General features: G+C 47.1%; 1 protein-coding gene and 1 non-coding gene across 2 annotated transcripts; one reads left to right on the forward strand and one right to left on the reverse strand.

The window, feature by feature from the left end:
• Positions 1 to 1,463: 1,463 nt before the first annotated feature.
• On the reverse strand, positions 1,464 to 20,484 carry PRRG2 (proline rich and Gla domain 2). Its single transcript, XM_033170255.1, has 6 exons — positions 20,293 to 20,484; positions 16,715 to 16,878; positions 11,012 to 11,057; positions 7,805 to 7,931; positions 4,965 to 5,108; positions 1,464 to 2,836 (listed from the first exon to the last, which is right to left on the reverse strand). Exons 1-6 carry the CDS (start codon positions 20,396 to 20,398, stop codon positions 2,806 to 2,808), a joined length of 618 nt encoding a protein of 205 aa, XP_033026146.1. The 5' UTR covers positions 20,399 to 20,484; the 3' UTR covers positions 1,464 to 2,805.
• Positions 10,767 to 10,840, forward strand: TRNAK-UUU. The gene has a single exon. It is a non-coding gene; the product is annotated as a tRNA-Lys (tRNA).
• Positions 20,485 to 20,795: the final 311 nt, after the last annotated feature.

Genomic DNA, 20,795 nt, shown 5'->3' on the forward strand with positions numbered 1-20,795 from the left:
CAGCAGAAAGCTGAAAGGGAAGGGCGGAATCTTAGCGTAAGCTTTGTATTCTGTTGTATTCAGAACACAGGTTCAGTTTGTTGCATCCTCAGTTAAATGGTCAAGTAGCAAAAGACAGAGGAGAGCTGCTGCTAGTCAGAGTTGACAATAGTAGGCTAGATGGAGCAACAGCCGGAGGCAGTGTCATGTACCTAAATTTGGTACAAACTAGCCAAGAGATTGCAGCATAGTTGGGGCTCTTCTGTACTATTCGGAAACTCAGAACAAATACACCCTCAAGAGTTTAAAACCTTGATATTTGGAATACCTGTCACTCAATATACAGCAGGTATTAGTAAAGACTAAACATAATATACAGTACTGCTTATCTCTATCCCTGTTTCCCAGCTGTGGTTGGTGCTTCACCAGGGAGCAAGCCAAAGCACAGATATGATGGAGTACTATGCTGTGTTTCCCCCTATTATACACCCTTTCCCAAATCCTCACATTGGCAAAGAGTGCTGCAGTACCCCTAAGACCACCTGAAAATTGCTGATGGTCTTGGTGAGGTGCTTAGTGTTTTTTCCCGCCTGTCGTAGCAATGATAATGCACTGTGCTAGATGCTGTATGATTTCGAATTGTATTTTTATTGCTTCTTTTACGTTGCATTTTATTGCATTGCAATTTGCATTTCATAGAACAGTATAATAAATAAAAGACACACTAAGAACACAGTTTTAAACATCAGTATGTTTAATGCAGACCCAGGGCCCAAGAAATTTTGGCATCGGAGGTGAACCACAAAATTCCCTCCTCCCTCACCAGGGAAGAAAGGGCAAGCGAAGGTCTATAACACAAACAAAGGGGAGAGGAATAAAGATCCACGTCAGGATCTGTTGGCTCTGTGGATCCTGCTGCCTGAAGTGGTTTCCTCACTGTGGCTCATGGGTGGAGCGGCCTTCTGGAGACCACCCAAATGAAGCTTGTGGACCATTGATGATCCAAGGAGTACCATTTGGGAACTCCTGTGCTAGAGCAATGTCTCAACTGGCAAGTTCTGGGCAACCTGGTAAGGTAATAAGGTAAAGGGACCCCTGACCAGTCGTGTCCGACTGGGTTGCGGCGCTCCTCTCACGTTATTGGCCGAGGGAGCCAGCGTACAGCTTCTGGGTCATGTGGCCAGCATGACAAAGCTGCTTCTGGTGAACCAGAGCAGCGCACGGAAACGCCGTTTACCTTCCCGCCAGAGCGGTACCTATTTATCTACTTACACTTTGATGTGCTTTCAAACTGCTAGGTGGGCAGGAGCTGGGACCGAGCAACGGGAGCTCACCCCGTCGTGGGGATTCGAACCACCGACCTTCTGATCAGGAAGCCCTAGGCTCTGTGTCCCTGGGCAACCTGGTACCCTATGGCTAGTTTCTTCCCGAGAGTAAGTGAAACCTGCCTGTGCCAAGCCCAGCTATTCAAACAAGAAGGACAATGACAGAATAGTTCAAATTTTATTTTCTACAAATGCCAAAATAACAGATTCACAGATGGCTCAAGTTATTTTGGTATATTCTTGTCCACACAGCAGCGCTAACTTCTCACACAGAAGTATAAAGGTGTGTTATACTGTGCTCAGGGTCAAGCAAGCAACACTTCAGGTCATGAGTGGAAAAGGATGGATGGATATGAGGTTAGCATACGGGCATGCAAACACCTTGTGCCCATTTTACTGGATAATCATCTTGTCTTCCTGGACATCCTCCACCACACAAATTTGTCTGACTACAGCTGCAGGCAATGCATGTAAATATCATTTGCTCCTCCTTACATCACCACAGAGGTGCATTTGCTTTCTACAGCTGATCTGTATATTCTCACCAACCCATGTCTCCCCTTCCCTTTTAAACACCCTTACATCTGCCTCTAACCTGCCTGCCCACTGTATTTCTTCCTTGTTCCCTAATTTTCACACTTCTCTAAATATACCTTCGGGTGGGGGTGTTCAGCTTGCATTGCAAATGGGTCCCCCCCGCCCTCCTGCTTTGAAGCCCTGGAAAGCAACTGCCAATCACAGCAGAAAATACTAGGTTAGAAAATACTGACCCGATACGGGGCAGCTTCCTGTGTGCCCTATGTCATTGTTAGATATGGACGGGATGTTCTCTAGATCAGGCATTGCTCCATTGAGAATGCAGGGGCAGAAGGCCGAGCTACCACTATTTATACTGATGGAGAGACTCCATACCGCAAACCAACCACAAGGGCAGATGTTATACACTCCTCTTCCCTTCTGCATCTTAATAGTGCTCTTGAACACACCCTAAAGACCCTAAGAGTTATTGTTCAAGCATACTCTGAGAATTATTTTATCAGGCATGAAAACAAGCAGGTATCCCAAACACTAGCACATGCAAGCCACGGCAGAATAAAGAGACAGCTATAACAAGGCTTGTTCACATGACACAGGTGGTGGGCAGGAGAAAGGGATTTGTGTCAGAAACCTGTGCAAATGCTGGATTTGGAGCTGTAAAGTTGGTGATTCATTTTTATGCCAGAGTAGCGAAGAACAGTCGTATTATTCACATTTTAGATTCTTATTCCTCAACATAATGCAGCATTCTGTCTTGACACACACACTCTCTCTCAATCTCTGCACATAGTACACACATATATGCAATATACATAATTCAGTGGTCCACATCACATATTTGTGTATGTGTGTCCCCCCCCCCTCAGTTGTGCTGCAGGTGAATTCACAGCATTTCTTCTGCACATAAATTGGCGGGGAGGGGGGTACACTTTCTTCCAGGAGTGGTGATCTTGCTGTTGACAACTCAGGTTGGTGGGGCAGTGTTGGTGCTATTCCTGGGGTGGGGAGTGGAGAAAAAGAAAAGCAGAGTTTCTTAACAGTGAGCAAGAAGCCATACAATGACAGTAGTAGGTGATGCTAATTTGCTTAAAACATTCATGCAAGGTTGCATCATATATTCAGGACAAACACACACACCCCTTATCTTTATTAATAACCAGGAAAACTGACCTCTCTCGGCCTAGTACAAAAGAGATGGTGAGCCAGGCAAAAACTTCAGACCAGTGACTGGCGAGTCTGTCAATTCCTGTTTTCTAATCCAACCCAGTTCTCCACATTTCCACATAACTTTATGATTTTGCTTTTTTAAAAACAACAACCACAAGTCATGAAAATAAAGCAGCATTTTCGTGTGAATTTCTCCAAAAACACATCTTTGTGTGCATTTTTTTACATACAGTACTCATTTTTGCAAAGCAGTCTTCCTTTATAGGATGCTTTTTTTTTTTGCAAGCTATTTTCATTAACGTATGCATTTTAATGCAAAGTTACCCCAGTATATGCATTTTTGGACCCATTCCTTGGCTGGAGAACTGCATTGCGAAATTTGGAGGTGTGCAAATTTTGAAGCCTAGCTGCATTTTTATTCATATATTACTTCAGAAAGTATGAACTGCGCAATTTCGCATATAAATACAAGCGGAATTCCCAGCTGCCTGTGAGGCTACTTAGGAGGAGAGGGGAATGCATGGAAAGCACTGCTTGGGTTAGGGCCAGGCAGAGCAGGGGCAGGAGGAAATGGACTGCTGCCTTCTGCGCTGCACTTTTACCAGTTCCTAAACATATACCGGTACACACGACCGTTAAGTTGTTCACAATAACAAAAATATTCTAAAATAAAGATAAAGATGTTTTAGGTTTATTAGCATTCGTAAAATATGTGATAAATTTAAATTGGGAAGTTACGTGAAATATTTTTTAAGGGACGCAAATAAGGGGAAACAGGAGGAAGTCCATTAAAGATGTGAAGAAAGTGGAGATTTTTAATATGATAGTTTATTTTTGTTGTTATTTTTGATAGATGTTTTGTGTTGTAGTGTTATTTTGTTTTGTTTTTTGTCTGTATTTGTTGTTGTTTTTGGAAAAATACAATAAATATTATTTAAATAATAATAATAATAAAGATAACTTAAAAACAGCAGGATAGTCCCTCGGTTTTAGCTAAGCCCAGCCAGAGCCAACACAGAAAGTTACATTTCGTGAAGCCGTTCCATGCTGCAGTAACTGCCTAGCATAGTAGCATTCTGTCAGTTGCCGTCATGTCACATTAGTTTCCCACCCTTCCTGCAAGGAGCTCAGGGCAGTGCGCATGGAGCTAGCCCATTTTTTATATTTACTGGGTAGTTTAATGCTGCTGCAAAGCTGCAACCGAGATGTGGAATCTTCTGCCCTTCCTCTATGTGGTCTATACAGACGGGTTTGTTTCCCACCGACCCAGCCCGTTCATGATCAGCGTTAGACCCAAATCCAATTCTCCAGCCATTTCCGCCAAACAAGCTGGAGGAAGGCCATAGCTCAGTGGTGGAGCATCTGCTTGGTCCCACGTTCAATCACTAGGGAGGGCTGGGAGAGAATCCCTGTCTGAAAATGCTGGAGAGCCACTACCAGTCAATGTAGACCAGAAGAGAAGAAGAAGAAGAGTTTGGATTTGATATCCTGCTTTTCACTACCCAAAGGAGTCTCAAAGCGACTAACATTCTCCTTTCCCTTCCTCCCCCACAACAAACACTCTGTGAGGTGAGTGGGGCCGAGAGACTTCAGAGAAGTGTGACTAGCCCAAGGTCACCCAGCAGCTGCATGTGGAAGAGCGGAGACGCGAACCCGGTTCCCCAGATTACGAGTCTGCCGCTCTTAACCACTACACCACACTGGCTCCACCAGCCTTTCTCAACCTTGGGTCCCCCAGATGTTGTTGGACTACAACTCCCACCATCCCTGACCACTAGCTAGGGATGATGGGAGCTGTAGTCCGACAACCTCTGGGGACCTAAGGTTGAGAAAAGATGGTGTAAACAATGCTGAGCTAGAGGGACCATTCCAGCTTTCTGTCTTGCACACTTGACGCAAACTCTGGATGCAGCTTGGGCAAGAGGCTCGGGAGTAAGATCTCAAAAAAACTTGTACCTGTGGTAAGGTGGAGGAGGTGCATCGTGCACACCTGAAGATGCCAGCGCTTGCTCATAGGATGGAAGTCCCGGTGCCGACTCTGGCTTTGGCTCCTCGTCAAAGTTGGCGAGGGGCACGGCAGGATACAGGTTGCTTTGAGCCCTGGCGAAGGAAGGAGATGACTCAGAATGGCGAGAGCACATCACAAAATACTCCAATGGATTCTGGTTGCTTGCTGACAAGCTCAGTTATATAATCATAAATAACACGCTGACTTCAGAAGGGCTTCGCATGTACTGCTTAGGAAAGAAACATTTTCTTAAGCCCAAGAATTACAGAAAGAATGATCTAGGATGGAGATGGTGGTGATACTTGACTCCAACATCCATCAACCAATGGTTGTTGGTAAGCAATCCTTAAAATGCCTCAACTACCAGCAGCTGAAGTATTTATTTTAATAATATCTTTTGTACCTCGCCCATATGACTGGGTTGCCCCAGCCCCTCTGGGCACCCTCCAACAAAATATACAAAGACACAACAGAACATCACACATTAAAAACTTCCTACTACGGGGCTGCCTTCAGACATCTACAGAAGGTCATCTAATTAGTTACCTCTTGGACATCTGGCAGGAGGGCATTCCACTACAGAGAAGGCCCTCTGCCTGGTTCCCTGTAACTTACTTCTCGCAATGAGGGGACCACCCAAAGACCCTCGGAGCTGGATCTCAATGTCTGGGCTGAATGATGGGGGTGGAGATGCTCCTTCAGGTATACAGGGCCGAAGCCATTTAGGGCTTTAAAGGTCAGCACCAACACTTTGAATTGTGCCTGGAAATGTACTGGGAGCCAATAAAGATCTAAGGTCCAGTGTTATATATGGTCCTGGCGGCTGCTCACATTCGCCAGTCTGGCAGCTGCATTCTGGATTAGTTGTAGTTTCCGAGTCACATTCAAAGGTAGCCCCACGTAAAGTGCATTGCAATAGTCTAAGCGGGAGATAACCAGAGCATGCACCACCCTGGCAAGACAGTGGGCAGGCAGGCAGGGTCTCAGCCAGCATAGCAGATGGAATCATTTCATTTCATTTCATTTTACCACCCTATACCCGCAGGTCTCAGGGCAGTTTACAGAATAAAATCACAATATAAAACCACAAAATCCAAAATAAAAATAAAAACGAGCCAATAACCCCTCACCCCCCAAAAACCCCACATTTTGAAAGGGCATAGGTGGCAATCATATCAACCAAAGGCCTGGTTAAAAAGGAATGTTTTTGCCTGGCGCCTAAAGGTGTATAATGAAGGTGCCAGGTGAACTTCCCTGGGGAGAGCATTCCACAGATGGGGAGCCACTGCAGAGAAGGCCCATTCTTGTGTTGCCACCCTCCGAACCTCTCGGGAAGGAGGCACACGAAGGAGGGCCTCAGAAGATGATCTCAGGGTCTGGGTAGGTTCATATGGAAAGAGACGGTCCTTGAGGTATTGTGGTCCTGAGCCATTTAAGGCTTTATAGGTCAAAAGCACCACTTTGAATTGGGCCCGGAAACTAATTGGTAGCCAGTGCAGTCGAAACAGGATCAGTGTAATATGCTCAAGCCGTCTTGCTCCGGTGAGCAACCTGGCCGCTGAATTTATATCTCACCCTTTCCCAAAGGAGCCTAGTGTGGCAGGGTAGGGTTGTGGTCTGGGAAGCCTCTGCTAGCTGCGAACAATACCAGTCTGCATTCTTGTGCAGGTAGTTTGCCTGACCTGCTTGTGATATTAACTCTGGGCTGTTGTTTGACCTTGGGCTCTAGACCTAGGCTGATCTTCTCCGCTTGACCTTGGGCTTGTTTGGATTCCACGGCGTTTGCAATCTTGCCCTTGTTGGCGGATGTTTTGCTAAGAGGCTCATACAGTCGTACCTTGGATCCAAAACGCCTTGGTTCTCGGACATTTTGGCTCCCGAACGCCGCAAACCTGGAAGTGGGTGTTCCGGTTTGCGAACGTTCTTTGGAACCCCTACGTCTGGCAGCGCTTCCGTGGCTTCTGATTGGCTGCAGGAGCTTCCTCAGAAGCCGCGCTTGGGTTTCTGAACATTTTGGAAGCCGAACGGACTTCCGGGACGGATTCCGTTCGACTTCCAAGGTATGACTGTACCTCCTGGAGCTGGGACCCTGATGTTGAGAGAACCCACTGGAGTGTGATCAACTGTGGGAGATCCACTCAAGGACTGTCAGGGACTGGCTGGCTGAAGAGGAGTGATGGGAGGCACCAGCAGGGAACCCCCAAGGGAAAGTCCAGAGGAGGAAGGCTCAGAGCCAGGGGATTGGTGGTGGGACACAAGGAGAGGTCAGAGGGAGAAGATTGCGAGGAGGGGCTGGGTGATGAATAGACAACAGGGCTTGGGAGCAGAAACAGCCTGTGGCAGGGAGCAGTTCAGACTCTGAGGCTGAAGCAGAAGGCTTCAAGAGGCTGCAGAAGAATCCAGGGAGTCTCCCTCTCTTGTTGCAACAAGCTCCCCTCCACCCTGGTCTCCAAGATTATAAGGAGAGCAGAATAGAGACTACAGGTACACAGACACTGTTTGAGACTGCTTGGGAAACATCCAGGAGAGCAGGAGCCTTAGAAGGGGCAGAAGGCAGGGACATTCAGTCCTGGCGACTTCTCCACGGGGGCAAGACCTACCGGGAACTGTTGCTGATTTGTATGCTGTTTCCTTGAATAAAGAGTTAACTTCCCTGACAATGGAGCCCTGCATCGTTCATGCTGACCCTGATGTTGAAAGCTGCCTGGAACTGCTTCTCATTCCCTTGCATGTATGTATGCATGCATGCATGCCCCCAGAGCACCTATCCTTGGACCCTGATCCGTACCTGGAGCGGCTCCTGTGCTTACTCCGGTATTTCACACAATACATGGCCACAATCACAAACATGACTGCAGACACCAACGCTGCTACAAGGCCAGCCACCAGGCCAGCCACGTCGACACCAGGTGTTCCTGTGGAAGCAGGAGAGATTGAGGGAAGGTTAGCAGCGATATCTGGTGTCTTCCTCCACAAATTGCCCTAATAGGAGCCCTGTTGTGGGCACTGCCACCCTGATTCAGAGGGGCTTCAGAGATATTAAAGTTGCCTTCTCTCTAGGAAGTACAATCTGCCCTCCCTTGCTATTACGGGCTGCTTGTGAAGGAGCCGTGGGAAAACACCGAGGCAGAAGGTCGTCCTTGGAATTCCTGTTTTAGAAGGGACAACAACAGGAGATATTTCGACTGGGAATTTAGTAAGAGTTCTGGGCAGGATCTTTGGCAGAGTGGACTGCGCAGATAAGAAGGAAAGGGAAAACAACTGGTAAAAGTTAACTATTGGGCTTTTTCATACATGCAGAAGGAAGGAAAGGAATTTATTTTAGAAATGATTGTTGCTGATTTATCGTGGATTTGATAATCACAAATTATCAAATCCACAATAAATCAGCAATAATCGTTTCTAAAATAAATTCCTTGTACTCACTTTTAGATATTGCCAGTGCTTTTTTTCTCCTGGGGGGTACACAGGGGTACATATACCCCTAAACATTTTGTACTTCTGTCCATTTACTGTATTTATTTTCCCCGATTTGAACTATAAAATGGTGGTTTTCTTGAGCCAAAATGAAAGTACCCCTAAACGTTATTCTAGGGGGGGGGGAGACTGGATATTGCAAATGGTAAAATATTGTACATGCAGGAATTGGCAGGTGGGGAGCTGATGGTTAAGGATAAATAAGTTAAAAAACAACAACAACCAACTATTGTAAAATAAGGTTAACTGCAAAGAACAGAATGCAAACTAGAAACAACTACAAAAAATAAAGCAGCAACCGGAGGAAACCTTGGACGCATCAAGAACCGAGTGTGGGAAACCAATTTTTGGGGAAACTGTATTACGTAAATTTTCTTAATTTGTGGCTGATTTGGTAAAACTGGGGAAATCAGTAAAAATGACTTGGCCAAAAATAAATAAATTAAAGTTGCCTATAGATACTGGCTCTCCAGGCCTCTCTACCTGGCCCTTGGGACCTTCCCAGGCCACACACCTTTCCAGCCTTGCTTCACATCCTCAAGTGCCTTTTGCCTGGCTGGAATGTGGCCTTCAATTCTTGTTGGCCTGGACAGAGGACAGAGAGCTGTGTGTAGAAGCTCGTCAGCTGCGCAAAAGTAGCTTTGGCTTTTGTTTCCCGACACTGCACCTGCACAGCAGGCCAACTTATACAAACAGCTCTCTGGAACCTGCAGGGGTCATAAGAACTTAAGAAGAACGTTACTGGATCAGGACAATGGTCCATCCATTCCACCATCCTGTTCTCACAGTGGCCGACCAGATGCCTGCGGGAAGCCTGCAAGCGGGATATGTGCACAGAGTTGGGTATCTTCCAATTTTGCAGTTCTATGACTCTATGACTGCAAAGGAATGGGGAATAACACCTAAAAAAACCAAGGTCATAGATCCAGAATAGGTGCAAAGGAATGGGGTCGGCAGTCTCTCTCTCTCTCTCTGTGTGTGTGTGTGTGTGCCTTTCCTACACTCCACCCTACAGCCTTGACCACAGGGCGCTGGGTTGCAAAAGTAAAAATCTGTCGCAGAAAGCATCACAGTGATCCATGTTATGTGTGGCTAGCGCTAAAGGTGCCTGAGTTCCTCTGCTGGCTGTTGGCTTGCCGTTGGGTTTGATTCGATCTTTGTATTCCGCTTTCCCAGCAACAGATGTCGAGGTCAAAGCCGCATTAAAAACAAGCAAACATGGCATCAAACACTATACAGTGGACGCTCAGGTTGCGAACGCAATCTGTGCGGGAGGCGCGTTCGCAACCCGCGCCGTTGTGTCTGCGCACGCGCGTGACACAATTTGGTGCTTCTGCGCAAAGTGCGATTTAGCGCTTCTGCGCAAGTGCCGAAACCCGGAAGTAACCCGTTCCGGTACTTCCGGGTTCGGCACCTCCGTATCCCGAAAACACGCAACCCGCAGCGAGCGCAACCCGTGGTATGACTGTAGTATTGAACACAGTCGCAACTAAATAACAGCAGGATAATAATATTCTGCAGCCTTTTAAATGTGCTTGTGGGAGGGGGCGGTTATTGCTTTGTTGTTTCTGTTTTAGCTGTCTGTGCTTTTATCTCGTGTTTTTATCTTGGGAGCCACCCCGAGATCTTTGGAAGAGGGCAGTATATAAATAAATACAGTCGTACCTTGGATCTCGAATGCCTTGGCTCCTTAATAAATCGGCTCCCGAACAATAGAAATCCAAAAGTGAGTGTTCCAGTTTTTGAACAATTTTTGGAAACTGAATGTCCGGTGTGGCTTCCGATTGGCTGCAGGAGCTTCCTGCAGCCAATCAGAAGCCGTGCTTTGGTTTCCAAATGTTTTGGAAGTCGAACGGACTTCCGGAATGGATTCCGTTCGACTTCCAAGGTACGACTGCACTTTAAACAGCACTCTGCCCACCAGCAATTCCCTGCAACTAAGAAGCATATTGCCTCTGACGGTGGAGATAGAACACTGCCATTGTATCCGCAGCCATTCAAAACCTTATCCTCCAAACTCTGGCTGATTTTCACCAGACCCTTTCTATCCCCCTTTTTAAAAGGAGTATAACATGCTTTGTATTTTCCTTGTAGGAGGACAGCTCGGGGTGCTGCAAAGCACAGTGGCGATGAGAGCCCACCAACTTATTTTGCAGAGGGCCCAATCCGCAGAGTGTACTGGACCTTGAAAACCCTGTTGACACCCCTCGGCTCAGAGTAAGCTCCTGGCGCAAGTGCCAAAGTCTGTTCTTGATTTCCCCTACTGAAATTTGGCCTGGGATAGCTCAGCTGGTAGAGCACGAGACTTTTAATCTCAGGGTTGTGGGTTCGAGTCCCACATTGGGCAAAATAAACTATCCACGTGGGTGTTTGTGGCCTGTTTGCTCCTCAAGGATGAGCCTCTGGGAAACCAGGAGTTTGTTTCCTTCTGTCATTAGCTGACTCACAATGGGCAGTAAAGCATCAGGTAAGAGGGATGCTTGGGACTTTCCCGCTGCCATTTTCTACCCTTACTCACTTGCGCCTCCCTTCCCGTTGTGTTCGTAGCTCTCCCAAAATTGTTTCTGCAAGAGAGAACAAAAAAAGGGAGGTTAACATGGCATGATAGCAAATAACAGCCTTCCCGCCATTTTGAAATTCACATCCCGAGTTCTGGTGGTGGTAACCACTGGGTGCTATCTGCACTATACATTTAAAGCAATATCACTCCACTTTAAACATTCATGGCTCCCCCCTCCAGGATCCTGGGAACTGTAGTTTGTTAAGGGTGCTGAGCGTTTTTGGAAACACCTATTCCCCTCACACAGCTACAACTCCCAGAGTGATTTTACAACCAGTTCCAGCGTAGCTGCGGGAGGGGCCGTTTTTTGCCCTGGTGAGCCCCTTCTTGGTGGGCTGCTGGCTCCTTACCTGGCAATGCCAGGTGTGAGTCACAAACGCGTACTTATTTTTGAAAGTGTTGCTTTGCACGAACCTGGAAAAATTGGAAAACATACCTTTCTGACTAAATAAATAAATGGCCATTTTGCCCACTGTGAAACATGCTTGACACTTTGGCTTTGGGTATGCACACAGGTAAGCAAATACTCATGCGTAGTACGTCAACATCAGGTTTCCATAATGGACAGAGCGAATGCATTCCACCAGTCACTGTCTGCTAGTCAAGGTTTAAATGGAACCAGCTTAGGTGTGCACTGAAGCACACACAGAAAAAATGGCATCTGTGCCACCCACATGTGCAATGACACCCTGGTGTGTACACAGCCTAAGACTGCTTCTCCAGCAATGCTGCCTTATTTCCTCAATTGTCATTTGCAATACGCACTCTAGATGGCATCAGTCTATCGCAAAATAAAGTCCTTTTAAATAGGCGGGAGGGAGGACAACCTCATATCCCTCGGATTCACGAAATCGGCTAACGAAAGTTCACTTCGCACTAAATTAATCCTTGCCACAGGACCCTTGGCATTCTTGACTGCAAACAACAGGCTAACTTAACCGCAGTCCTCAGAAGTCAACTCTCCGTAGATCTGTTTAGCTGAAGGAACCGTAAATCTTTTAAACTGTGTATCTATCCCTACGCGACAAATTAATGTTAACGCTAAAGGCGTTGCCTCTTTCTTTCTCTCTCTCTCTGAGTCAGGAGCTGAAACCAGTCCAGATTCTGAACTGGCTGCGAGCACACAATAAACTGTGCCATGCAATCCTACAGACATGCAAAACTGCACAGCCCAAACCTCTGCTTGCAATTACTTGGGAGATTTGTCATATTAGTAAGGGACAGGGCGGCTGGCAGCTGTGTCCAGAATATTGGAGAAAGATTAAAGCAGGGACAGCTTCTCCTGCCAAGGTGCAGCGCTGGGGAAAGTGGCACCTCCTGGCATTCACCCTTCTGCAGAATTTAATGCTGATGTTGCCAACATGGTGCCCGTGGGCGCAATGCCACACCCGGAGCCCACAAACCCCCTGAACCTCCCCGCTGCTCACTGTCTCCTTCACCGTCCTTCCATCCCCTTCTTGAAAAGTACTGAGAGCTGGAGGAGGAAGTTCGAAGAACAACACTTTCCCACTTCCTCTTTCAGCGCTATACGCTTTTCAAGATCCAGGTAGGCAACAGAATGACCAACAAGGGTAGGAAGGAAAGGGAAATTAGCTGGGGGACTTGGACAGCGGGGAGGAAAATGGAAATACCAGGAGGAAGAAAGTATGGTGCCGCAAACAAATGCACTCTTCACAACATCAGAGCAAACAGTGACTATTCCACTATAAGTGGCAAGCGATGACAAAACCTGAGCACATCCATTTTTTTTAAAAAAAGCAAAGGAGTGGGTGTGGCGGAATAATGCCTGCGGATGATTCAGGTTCATCATGGGTTAACCTATCACTCCCATGTTAGGTAGGTGTTCCCTGGGAGGCGGAGCTAGTTGGCATTCTAAAAGGAGGGGGAACAACCATTGAAAGGCAGTTGGGGGTTTGGCAGTTGGGGGTGGAGGGTTAGAGAGAGAGAAAATGAGAGGTTAGGCTTTGGGGATTGGGAGGAAAGGTAATTACCATTGCTAAAGGGATGCAGGAAATATTATAACAAAGCTGAATTACATGAGAAGAAGATTTGTACCAGTAATAACCCGAGACATCCATGTTTTCTAGTTACCTAATAAAGTTAAATGTGCTTAAACGTTCGCTGACTGTGGCAGTGTACCAGTACCTTAAGAGGTGTGACTAAGAGGAGAGAACAAAGCTTTCCTGTGGAAGAGGAAACTGTTTGCTTATTCTCCTGTCATACAGAGGGCTGGACAGTGAAGCCAAGTGTGCCACGTATTTGCCTAAAGGGGAGGCAAACTGCAGTAGTTGGGAACCCTGGTAGGGAGATCCCATAGGTGGCAAAAGGTTTTCAACCGTAGAGGCCTGAGGTACCCCAGAGACAACTCCCATATGAACAATGAAGGATTCATCCTAGTTGTCAGTGAAACCTAGGGAGAGTCACTGTTGGGGAAGTATTGGGGGGGGGAATAGGATCCCTCACAGGAGGAATCATGAAAGAGCTTACATATCCCTAGCATTGTATGGGAAGTGGTGTTAAAACAGACCAGTTTATTGTGGCATGAGCTTTGGTGGCAGACAAACATACACAGGTTTAAAGGGGGGGGGACAAAGAGGCATAGACAGTAGAGGCAAATGGTAATGAAATGCAGAAGGTGCAGACTGTGACAATTTAATTAAAGCTGAAATATAAGCGAAACCAGTTCAGCCGCCATTTACAACAGCAGTAATTGTCGATTAACACAATCAGCTTAGCATTGCTCAGCTAATTAGCACCTGCAGCGGGACAGGAAACCACCGCCTCAATTGCTGCAACGGACTCGCCCCTCTAGGGCTGTTTAGGTCTTCCACTATCAAGGGCGAATACTGCGATAACTAACCTCTTGACTACAGTAAAGGAAGGTCACACGTATTTGCGGTTCTTCTGGTTTTTAAACTACAAACAAATCACCTTGGGCTACAAGGGTTCTGAATCACGATTACCATGATGTAGTACTCTGCATTTAAGGACGTGCTGGTGTGAAATAAAGATGTAAGATGTCAATAAACATGAATACTACAGAGAAAACAACACAGCGCTTCCTCGAGATAATGCTAGCTGGCACAAAGATAAGGCGTGAATAAGCCAGTTCTATTGTCTGTGTCTATGCCCTGGCAGCACCAGCAAAAAACAATGGGGGAAAGCTCCTAGCCCCTTGAAGAAGTGCACGAGGGTGCACACGTTATTTTTATAAACAGCAGTTCCCCCAATTCTGGTCCTGCAAATGCTTCCCCACAGAAACCCAGAAAACAAATTCTTAGTATTAACCGAGCCAGTTCAAGCACTGGCGACCTGCCACTGTGGCATGTGTTGGAGCATTCACACATTCAGTTCAGTATTTGGGGATTTAAGGGGACTGGTGCAAGGAAGGACAGGGAACCTGTGGCCCTCCAGATGTTGTCGGATTGCAACTCTCATCAGCCCCAGCTGGCATGACCAATGGTCAGGGATCGTGGCAAATGCAGCCGAATGTCTGGAGGAACACAAATTCCTCATCCCCGGACTAAAGGGATGCACTTACTAGAGAAATGCTCTCAACCAATGAGAGCAGAGGGGGAACAGTGGCAGCTGGTGCCTATTTAGGACTGGTAGGTCCGAAGGCAGGGAGGCCAACTCTAGGTGGCGCTAGAGCCATTGAGAGCCAACTATTTCCCATTTTTGTTGCCCTCCTCCTCCCTGCCGAGCTGTGCAAGGGAAACACTGAGATGATGGAAGAGAAAACTGACAGCCAGGGCAAGTCCCTTGACTGGTTGCAAGCAGGCAGGCAGGCAGGCAGGTGGGGGGGGGGGTCTAAGCTGAGGGCTGGATGCAGTTGGCAATGGATTCAAACTACAAGAAAGAAGATTCCACCTAAACATTAGGAAGAACTTCCTGACAGTAAGAGCTGTTCGACAGTGGAATTTGCTGCCAAGGAGTGTGGTGGAGTCTCCTTCTTTGGAGGTCTTTAAGCAGAGGCTTGACAGCCATCTGTCAGGAATGCTTTGATGGTGTTTCCTGCTTGGCAGGGGGTTGGACTGGATGGCCCTTGTGGTCTCTTCCAACTCTATGATTCTATGGACCAGTCTCCATTGTGGGGGAACACAGGAACTGAGGAAAGGAGAAGGATCTCCTGGTGTGGATGGCAAAGAAGGGGATGAAAGGCCTTGGATTCAGGAGAGAGTGTATTTAGAGAGAGAGGAGAAATAATATTGGGCAGTTTCTGCCGAGAATCTACTTTGGCTTCTCTTGCGTTTAGTTACATGGAAATGTTGGAAACTGCATAGCCCGTCAAGATAGGAAGAGACACAAAATCTAAATATACAAAGGAGAAGATATCCCAGAAACCACACAAACACACACACGTTTCAGCTTGAATCCCCTTCACAGTTCAGAATAGGGTGGTGTGTTTAAACTGACCTCACACACACACACCAATTTCCCAATTTGATGCAGCCCTTCTCCCTCTCCCCCATGAAACTGAGATGCAAATGAGCCCTAGCCTAGTCACCTAATTATATCAGCCGGCCATCTCTGGCTGCTGCTGGTTTCACTCTCTGCCTACCCTGAACCACCAGAGATGCCCGGACATAGCTCTGTAATAGGAAGCCTGAGGCCTGTTTGCACGTGGCTCTTTTACTATGCCAGGAATCTACCTGCTCCAAATTCCCTAGACGAGTCCTGGCATGGAGCGCTGTAGTTAATGACAAACGATGTTCCCTGGTTTTCCTTGGCTCTGAAGCACCAGGGCGCTATTGCCTTCTAAGGGAAGCATGGAGTCTTGGCCCCTCTCTTGCTGTATGAGGACCCTGCACACACACTGAAGGCAACACAAAATCACAACTTTCCTCATCCCTCAGTTTACACCAATCACAATTTCAGTTTCCAAATGTACAGCAGGTAAAGCAGAGCTGCTTTTTGTCTGCTTTTGTCTTCCGCCCTGTCAGTTTTCAACTTCATAAATCTAGGTGCACAGATGAAGGCAGGAAATATTATTTTAAATGTGCAGTGCAATGAGTGTGGTTTATTTTTTAAAAATATAAAATGTTGGGCCTAGCATGGGGGGCCAGAGTTGGTCTGCCCCCAATATTAAACTCCTTCCTAGAGAACCTAGCAATTAGGCTTTACCCCCACCCCCACCCTCATGTCTGTATAAACAACCCTCTTGCTATTAATTTATTTAATCTCTTCCTGGAAGAGCGGACGTCCTGGTTTTCGAATGCTCTCTCTCCCTCACTCCGCAACCAGTCCACTACCTTAGTAAGCCTTTAAGTTTGCTGTATGATGGCGGAAAACTACTGTATTTTGATTTGCTTTTTTTTTTGCTAACCACATTCCTGACATTATAGCCATTTGGCAGGTTGCTAGAAAGACCATTGAATTAAAACTCCAGTTTTTCTCCAGTCGCCCTGGTGCAGTCATGAAGACACGTTGCTATGTAGTAGACAGGTGTCGCTAGGTTCTCCTTTCACTCAGCAGGTACAATCAGACAGCTGCATCAGATTTTAATTTGGCATTTATCCCTGTTGGCCCTGAATCATTTCCCCCTCTATAATTCTGGGTGTGGTTTTCGCAACTACCTAGAAGTGCAGCAGAACAGAGTTTCAAAATCTCTATACTAGATGCTATGATGCTCCCAAGCCCAAGGCTTTCCCCATACTCAGCTGTTTTGAAGTCGTCCTCAAAGACTTCGCGGGCTTCTTCGTAGCTGCAAACTTCCTCTATGCATTCACGCTCCAAGTTGCCTGGAGTGATCAGCTCGAAATCCCAGTGGTTATAAAGAGGCTTACGACCCAGGAATCGATGTGCAGTAGAGTCATCCAGGAACACTGAGAACAGAAACCATAAAATATTATCCCGGAGTTTAGAGAAGGCAAGATGTCCTAGGACCAAGAGTCATTCGTTCTCTCAAAGAAAGGGGAGTTGATGCTACAGCAGAAGTGGGGAACCTTTGACCCTGTGTGTGCCCTCCGCCCTGTGCTGTACCCTCCAAGCTAGACTGATCCCCACCTGTCGATCATGGGATGCACCTGGTCGATCGCTGGACCCTGATGCCCCCCCAACTAAAAAAAAGCTCAATAACCACTTTGGCTCATCCTCCCCCCCCCAAAAAAAAACCTGACCAAGTTTGGCTCATCCTCCCCGCAAAAAGCTCAACAACTCCGGTCAATCCAATGGGTAGATCACCACCAGTTTATTTATAGTGGGAATAGATTGCAGTCTTTTGGAAGTTGGGCACCACTGCCCTACAGAATTCTGGGGACTGTAATTCATCAAGGAAACAGAGTTGTTAGGAGCCCATGCCTTCCAAGTTGCCCCGGGAAAAATGAGACATTCGTATGAGATCTCAGTGGCCATTGGGGGGTGCCGCAATCTCGCACTCTCACCCCGATTTTGCGTAGTAAAAAAGTTGGACGGCATGGGAGACTCACATTCCCCTCTGCAGTTCCCAGAGTGGTTTAACAGTCAATCCCTCTTCCCAGGGAACTCTTTTTTTGTTTGTTTAGTCGTGTCCGACTCTTCGTGACCTCCTGGACCAGAGCACGCCAGGCACTCCTGTCTTCTACTGCCTCCCGCAGTTTGGTCAGACTCATGTTGGTAGCTTCAAGAACACTGTCCGACCATCTCATCCACTGTCATCCCCTTCTCCTTGTGCCCTCCATCTTTCCCAACATCATGGTCTTTTCCAGGGAGTCTTCTCTTCTCATGAGGTGGCCAAAGTACTGGAGCCTCAGCTTCAGGATCTGTCCTTCCAGTGAGCACTCAGGGCTGATTTCCTTAAGAATGGATAGGTTGGATCTTCTTGCAGTCCATGGGGGAACTAGAGTCTCCCAGCAACTCTCGGTACCCTTAGCAAACACCAGCTCCCAGTATTCTTGGGTGTGTCACGCTGAAGGCCTCAGTTATTTTCACATACATCAGCCTTTGCCAACATGGTGCCCTCCATTTGTTTTTGACGACAACTCCCATCAACCCCAGCCAGTTAGCATACACTTTCCACCCTCTAGGGGAGGTTGCATATGAGAACTGCAGCATTTTTTGCAGGCAAAGCAGAGGCTTCTGGGAGCTCTGGAAAGGCCTGGGAGCCAACAGCTGCACCCATCAGGTCCTCCTCCTTTCTTCAGATATCGCTGCTTGCTTTCATACTTTCCCAACCTTTCCAGGTGAGCTGTTTTAGACACCATGCATGAGGCATTGTTGCTTTTTTCCGTTGCTCACAGTCACATGCCTTCACTTCCTGGTTGAATGAACCTCCAAACATTTCGTTAGAACTCAAAAGCTTATTGCACACAGTTTGAGGAAATGAGATGCTCCCCCCTCCAATATATTGTATTCATTGGGAAATGTGGAATGTGGTTCTGCAAGGGTCCAATGCACTCATTGGCTATTTGCTTGCTGTGACGTCTGTGTTTAGGAATGAGAGGGGCAGTGCAGGGAGCTTGTGCTTCTCACTGCTACCACAGCCGGTGGGACAAACCTCTCATTAAAGACAGTAAGAGAGCTGGTGGTGGTGTCCAGTGGTTAAAAGTGCTGGAGAAAGGGGTTCAAATCCTCACTCAGCCATGAAGCTCAGTGCAGAAAGTCAAATTATAGAGTTTCTGGGGTGGGGAGACATGAGTGGCTGGGATGAGAAGATCCTTGCATGATATCCTAGCTGCCAGGAGGAAGGTGTTGTTGTTGTTCAGTTGTGTCCGACTCTTTGTGACCCCATGGACCAGAGCACGCCAGGCACACCTATCCTTCACTGCCTCTCGCAGTTTGGCCAAACTCATGTTAGTCGCTTCGAGAACACTGTCCAACCATCTCATCCTCTGTCGTCCCCTTCTCCTTGTGCCCTCCATCTTTCCCAACATCAGGGTCTTCTCCAGGGAGTCTTCTCTTCTCATGAAGGTACAAACGTCAATAAAGAAAGCTTAGGCATCTTTAGGGGCAAGTCATTAGGGCAAGTCATTCTACTTTGCGGAGTACGACAAGGCTGTATATTGTCTCCCTGCTTATTTAACTTATATACAGAATTCATCATGCGAAAGGCTGGACTGGATGAATCCCCAACCGGAATTAAGATTGCCGGAAAAAATATCAACAACCTCAGATATGCTGATGATACTACCTTGATGGCAGAAAGTGAGGAAGAATTAAAGAACCTTTTAATGAGGGTGAAAGAGGAGAGCGCAAAATATGGTCTGAAGCTCAACATCAAAAAAACTAAGATCATGGCCACTGGTCCCATCACCTCCTGGCAAATAGAAGGGGAAGAAATGGAGGCAGTGAGAGATTTCACTTTCTTGGGTTCCATGATCACTGCAGATGGTGACAGCAGTCACGAAATTAGAAGACGCCTGCTTCTTGGGAGAAAAGCAATGACAAACCTAGACAGCATCTTAAAAAGCAAAGACATCACCTTGCCGACAAAGGTCCGTATAGTTAAAGCTATGGTTTTCCCAGTAGTAATGTACGGAAGTGAGAGCTGGACCATAAAGAAGGCTGATCGCCGTAGAATTGATGCTTTTGAATTATGGTGCTGGAGGAGACTCTTGAGAGTCCCATGGACTGCAAGAAGATCAAACCTATCCATTCTCAAAGAAATCAGCCCTGAGTACTCACTAGAAGGACAGATCCTGAAGTTGAGGCTCCAGTACTTTGGCCACCTCATGAGAAGAGAAGAATCCCTAGAAAAGACCCTGATGCTGGGAAAGATGGAGGGCACAAGGAGAAGGGGACGACAGAGGATGAGATGGTTGGACAGTGTTCTTGAAGCTACTAACATGAGTTTGGCCAAACTGCGAGAGGCAGTGAAGGATAGGCGTGCCTAGCGTGCTCTGGTCCATGGGGTCACGAAGAGTCGGACACGACTGAACGACTGAACAACAACAACAACATCATTCTACTTTGCAGCTCTTATGTAGGCATTTTCCTCACTTCAAATAACCTTACAAAGTCACCTGTGCCCTCCAGGTTCTTTGTTCCTTTAGGCTGCGTAAGAACGACATTTTCTTTTACAATCAGTGAAAAGCAAGTTCTTGTTTCCCCCCCGCCCCCACCTAGTCCACACACACAATCCCTGTTGCATCTTTGCCCCTGAAATGTGCTTCTCGACAAAGCGGCTTCATCATTCCCAGAATAAAAGCAGATGGATTCTGCGTTATCCCACAGTGCGATTCCATTTGAAAACAGGTGCAGGCAGCCATGGCAAGGGTGTGTGTGTGTGTGTGCGTGCGTGCGTACGCCAACCCTCAACTTACCTTGATCCTCTAGAGTCTGCTGGTGTTTCAGCTGCTTGTGGAGCGAAACGGCAAGGCCGGGGCTGAGGGCTTGGAACAGCAAAAGAAGACATGGAGGACTCCGCATGACGGGCCCTGAAAGGAGGACATGAGACAGTGGCAAAGATCTGGGTTCAAGAGAGTCCTCCAATATATATTTTGTGGTAACACCACCCATTCGCGTGATGCAGTAGCTCTCTCTTACCCGCCAGCCTTCACTTACCAAAAACAACAACACGGTCCTTAGACACAACACACTGCTGGTATCATACAACTGGTTCCTCCCCACAGAGAAAAAAAGTTGCTGCTCTACTGTCTGATAACATGGGGACAACTGCTGGGAACTTGACAAGTGCCCAATGCAACAAGAAAGCTGGAGAGACAGAGTCGCTCCAGCAATTAGGCAGGGCAAAGCAACTGCCTCAGGCAGCTGATTTGGGGGTGTCATGGAAAGGCAGCAAGCTGTTAGTAAATTGATTCATTAT

The sequence above is a fragment of the Lacerta agilis genome, chromosome 14, assembly GCF_009819535.1.
Source record: "Lacerta agilis isolate rLacAgi1 chromosome 14, rLacAgi1.pri, whole genome shotgun sequence".
Taxonomy (NCBI): domain Eukaryota; kingdom Metazoa; phylum Chordata; class Lepidosauria; order Squamata; family Lacertidae; genus Lacerta; species Lacerta agilis.